At 60.2% G+C, this 4,253-nt stretch overlaps 2 protein-coding genes across 2 annotated transcripts in view; one reads left to right on the top strand and one right to left on the bottom strand.

Annotated features, from left to right (window-relative positions):
• DNAJB2 (DnaJ heat shock protein family (Hsp40) member B2) overlaps nucleotides 1-713 on the top strand; it is a 4,840-nt gene extending 4,127 nt beyond the window's left edge. Inside the window, exon 10 of the mRNA XM_017726755.1 lies at nucleotides 311-713. Within this exon, the coding sequence (XP_017582244.1) occupies nucleotides 311-321 (11 nt within the window). The 3' untranslated portion in view covers nucleotides 322-713. The remainder of the gene's footprint in view (nucleotides 1-310) is intronic.
• A 164-nt stretch (nucleotides 714-877) lies between these two features.
• Nucleotides 878-4,253, bottom strand: part of PTPRN (protein tyrosine phosphatase, receptor type N) — a 9,905-nt gene continuing 6,529 nt past the window's right edge. The window contains exons 13-21 of the mRNA XM_017727083.1: nucleotides 4,160-4,247; nucleotides 3,942-4,015; nucleotides 3,565-3,642; nucleotides 3,312-3,431; nucleotides 3,037-3,203; nucleotides 1,907-1,960; nucleotides 1,725-1,789; nucleotides 1,563-1,636; nucleotides 878-1,463 (exon numbers count right to left, since the gene is read on the bottom strand). Coding sequence (XP_017582572.1) covers nucleotides 1,392-1,463; nucleotides 1,563-1,636; nucleotides 1,725-1,789; nucleotides 1,907-1,960; nucleotides 3,037-3,203; nucleotides 3,312-3,431; nucleotides 3,565-3,642; nucleotides 3,942-4,015; nucleotides 4,160-4,247 — 792 coding nt within the window. The 3' untranslated portion in view covers nucleotides 878-1,391. The remainder of the gene's footprint in view (nucleotides 1,464-1,562; nucleotides 1,637-1,724; nucleotides 1,790-1,906; nucleotides 1,961-3,036; nucleotides 3,204-3,311; nucleotides 3,432-3,564; nucleotides 3,643-3,941; nucleotides 4,016-4,159; nucleotides 4,248-4,253) is intronic.

Below are 4,253 nucleotides of genomic sequence, written 5' to 3'. Positions count from 1 at the left end.
TCCCTCTGGATGCTGTCCCCCCTGCCTGTACTCCCTCCTCCTCTGTCTCCTTGCAGACTCTGCCTGGTCGCTCCCTTCCCTATGCCTTGCACACCCTCCAGGGTACTGTCCCTCCTTGCTTCCCACAGCAGCAGTGACCTTCCGTGATGTTCACAAGTGTTTCTACCCTCTCCATTGCCTGTAGTTCTGCCTTGGCTCTCGTCCTCCTTCTCCTGGGACCTTCCTCCCTCCATCCCTGCCCCTCCCCAGCCCTGGGCCAAGGAGGATTTCACAGGTGCTGTTGTGTACCCCCCTCCGCTTGTCTCCCCAGGTGTGTTCTGAGGCTGCTGCGCCCGGGGACCGCGCACGCCCACTCGCTCACGGAGGCTCTCCCAACCAGGACTCCGCTTTCTCCCTGCACGGCCACCCCCTGCCACCCCCTTCCCCCAGCACCCTCTGGCTCCATGGGATGCGGTGAGGGGGGGCATGACAGGGCTTACGGCCGAGCAATACCTGGGCCTGGGGGGAGATACCCTGGGCACCACAGGGATGGTGGAGAGGGTGGTGATGGGGGTTGCTGTAGTTTAGGCTGCTGGGGGGTGCTGGCAGGAGGCAGCGAGGGGCAGCATGGCTGGGCTCAGCCAGCAGGGCTGGGCTCTGCCCCCCTCCTCGCTGTAGCCCCCCGTCTCTGAGCCCCTTCTGCTGCCAGCTGTCAATAAACCTGTTTGCAGTAACTTCTGCCTGTGCGGTCTTTCTGGGCTGGGGATGCAGGGTTCTCATCTTTGCCTGCAGGTGAGCTGTACGTGTCTGGCAGTTGTGGAGTGCCGGGATAGAGATGGACAAACGTGGCATTTCCTCCCTGTGCCATCCCAATATACAGTCAGAGGCCAGGCCTGGCTGCAGCTGCACGAACGTGACACAAGAACTTTATTCACATCAAGATACAAAATTATAGTTCTCTAGAAATTTTTCTTCTGCTCGAGTGACTAGGCAGGGAACACAAAAAGGGGACCTGGAGCTGGGCTGGCCAGGCCCCCCTGCACCCCATGCTCCCCCCAACTGTGGAGGACCCGTGCCATGGGGACAGGAAGAGAGCTAACACAGAACTGACAGGTTGGGGAGCCCCCCCCCGGCCAGCTCACAGCAGCACCACCTGGTGTCTTCCTCCACAGGGCTTAGGGGCCATGAGCTCTGTCCCCTCTGTGGTGGCAGTGGGTGTGATGAGGTTCCTGCACGCAGAGGGCCTGAGGTCGATGTCCTTAGGGAGATGGGAAGAGAGGCCTAGGGGCAGGGGGAACAGAGCCAGAAGCACAGACACCATTTTGTAGGGAGAGCAGCCCCAGAGGCAGGTGAGGAGAGTGCGAAGCGCAGGGCAGGGGACAGACAAGAGGGGGAGGGAGGGCTCCTCGCCATCACTGCGGCAGCGCCTTCAGGATGGCGTTCACTTCCTCGGCCACAGCTGTCAGTGCGAACTCAAACTGGTCCTGTGGGAGCACAGCAGGGGGCATGACGGTCCCTGCCAGCCCCGCCCCAGGGGCTATGCGTGCTTATGTGGAGGGAGAGGGTCCCCAGCTTGGGCGTACCTTGGTCTGCACCATACCAGGCCGCTGGTCTCGGATGTGCTCCAGCGTAGCAGCTATGTCTATCTCCTTCACCCCTGGGGCAGAGGGAGAGAGGGGTGCTAGGAGGGGAATTCACAGGCCAAGCTCATGGACAGGGCAGAAATGCTGCTTCCCTGCACCTACCTTTGGCCATTCGGTTCAGGACCATGTCGACAAGGATGTACGTCCCAGTCCTGCCTGCACCGTCACTGCAAAACACAGATGCTTGGTCCAGGGGAACTGCTTCCAATGGGCCTGGTCCTGGGCAGCAGGTCCCAGCCTTCAGTCACCCTCAAGCTCAAATGCCCCTCCATCCCCTGCAGTACCTGCAGTGCACGATAATAGGGCAGGAGCGACCCCGGTAGCACTTGTTCACTTTCCTGCAAGGATAAGAGGGAACAGATCAGTGCCTGGCTGTGCCAGGGTCAAGGCTGTGCTAGGTGTCCCTTGCTGTGCTCAGTGGGGCAGGGCAGCAGCACACCATGATGTGGCCCTGGGGGTCTGGCTCATGGCTCCTCCTGCCTCCACAATGGTGCTGGACATGGGATGGGGACCACCGGTAGAAAGTGGCCAGGGCAGGGAGAGGAGTTCAGTTCCTCAGGTGCCCAGCCTGGGGAGGGGAGCAGTGGCAGGACCCCCAGGGAGCAGCTCTGGTCCGGTGGGGCGTGAAGCTGGGGGCCAGGCACTGGTAGGCCTCCTGGCATGCTCCATGCAGCAGGCACGGCTGCCAACGATCACTTTTGTGACTATGCAACTGGAGCCAGATTACTAGCTGCAAATCACAAAAATGACGCCGGCAGCTGCGAGAGAGAGACAGAGACAGACAGAGAGAGAGAGAGAGAGTGTGAGCGGGACTGAGAGGAGGGCGACATTCTCAGAGACCCCCCTGCTGCCCTAGGCTGGGTCCCTTGCCCCGCACAACCTAGGTACAGTGAGCAGCCTGTGGCTGGCAAGTCCACCACCACCCAGGGACCTAAAGACCTGGGCAGGCAAGTCTCCTGGGAGCAGTCCCAGTCCTGCAGCTCTTGCCCTGGGCTAGCTGGGGATCCACCACTGGTTGTAGTGCATTGGGAGCAACGAATCACAGCCAGTTTAAGGCTGGCTCTGGTGGTTTCTTCTTGCACCCATGGCTGTGGAAGGTGCCAGTTAATGCTGCCCTCCATGCCAGCTCTGGGCAAGAGCACTTTCCCACCCTCCCCATGAAGGCCAGAGAGCCCTGGAAACCTCAGCCAGAGGTTTCTTGCCCACCAAACTCTGTTGAGCCTCATCCCAAGCTGGCCAAAACCTGGCTCTTCTGCACCCTCCCATCCATGGCAGCTCCCAGTCCCAGCACCTGGTCCATGCCATGGCCCCAGCCCTCATCATATTGGCAGTGATGTCCTCACCCATCAGTCACCTGCATTTGGGATCACTGCTGGGTCCCCATGGGCTGGCACAGTGCCAGGTGGGCGCTCACCTGCGGAAGTCAAGGAGGGGCCGGGTGGTGGTAGGGATGCCCTCGGCCGGCCAGCTGAGGAAGTGGAACTGCGTCAGGGTGCGGGTCTCCTGCGACTGCACATTTTTCAGGTAGAAGCTGCGCACCAGGAAATCCTCACACCAGATGTGCTCTGACACCAGGTTCACCTGCCCAAGTAAGGCAGACAGTGGGCATCAGTGCAGGGTAAGGGGGCTGGGATCAGGGGGACAGGGGCTGGAGGATACTCCATGCCCCAGGCTACTCAACACGCTTGCCTCGTAGATGTGGTAAAGAGAGGAGCCTTCGTCCGGCCAGTAGCGGTCACACTGCTTGACACTGTCCTCAGCCAGGGGGCTCAGCATGACAATGACAGTGCAGCCATGTTCCCACACCATCTGTGGGCAAGACGAGGGAGGTTTCACTGCTGGGGGACAGCCCAGGTGGGAGGGCAGTCAAGCCACTGTGACCCATTTTGTGGCCATCACACGAAGGAACCCCAATGGGCTGGCACAGCCGCGTGACACTCACCTGCCAGAAGTCAGCAATAGTGTGGGACAATGGCCCCTGTGTGGCAATGTATGCTGGCATCCGTGGGTCATGCTCAATCTGGAACAGGAAAAGGGGTATCAGACTTTACAATCTATGGCCAGGGGTTGGTGACACTTGAAGGAGTAGGGGTATACTCCAGGCGTGATGGGAAAGTTGGGAAGGGAGATTCAGGTGCCCCAGCCAGGAGAAAAATGGGATTTAACAATTGCTTGAGCAATGGGGCAGGCACAAAGCTCACATCTGTAGCCCTCAGGGATGTGACCTCGGTCCAGCTCTATCCCAGAGTGAAAACCTCACCTGGGCTGGGCACATCAGGGAGCAGGGTGGCAGGGCAGGAGCCCCCAGTGATCACTCACGATTGGACTGGCATTGATGAAGTCACTGCGGGATGGGTTGCTCTCAGCTTTCAGCTTGATCCGCACGTGATCATCTGGGGGAACAGGCCAGGAGACTTGGTGAGTGCCCAGAGGAACTGTGGGCACACTAATGCTGCAACCAGCCATGGTCCTGAGCGTCCCCATGCCCCACACCCTGCTCTAGCAGGACAGCTGGTCCCTGGGGCTGGGATGCTCACAGGGCACATAGTCGGGGTTGCGGTTCTTCTTCAGGTTGGCTTCGCTCTGGGCGATGGAGCAGATGCTGGGCTCAGCTTGGTAGGCACAGAGCGC

The sequence above is a fragment of the Corvus brachyrhynchos genome, unplaced genomic scaffold (assembly GCF_000691975.1).
Source record: "Corvus brachyrhynchos isolate BGI_N302 unplaced genomic scaffold, ASM69197v1 scaffold490, whole genome shotgun sequence".
Lineage (NCBI taxonomy): Eukaryota > Metazoa > Chordata > Aves > Passeriformes > Corvidae > Corvus > Corvus brachyrhynchos.
This window is presented reverse-complemented; position numbering and strand designations above follow the sequence as displayed.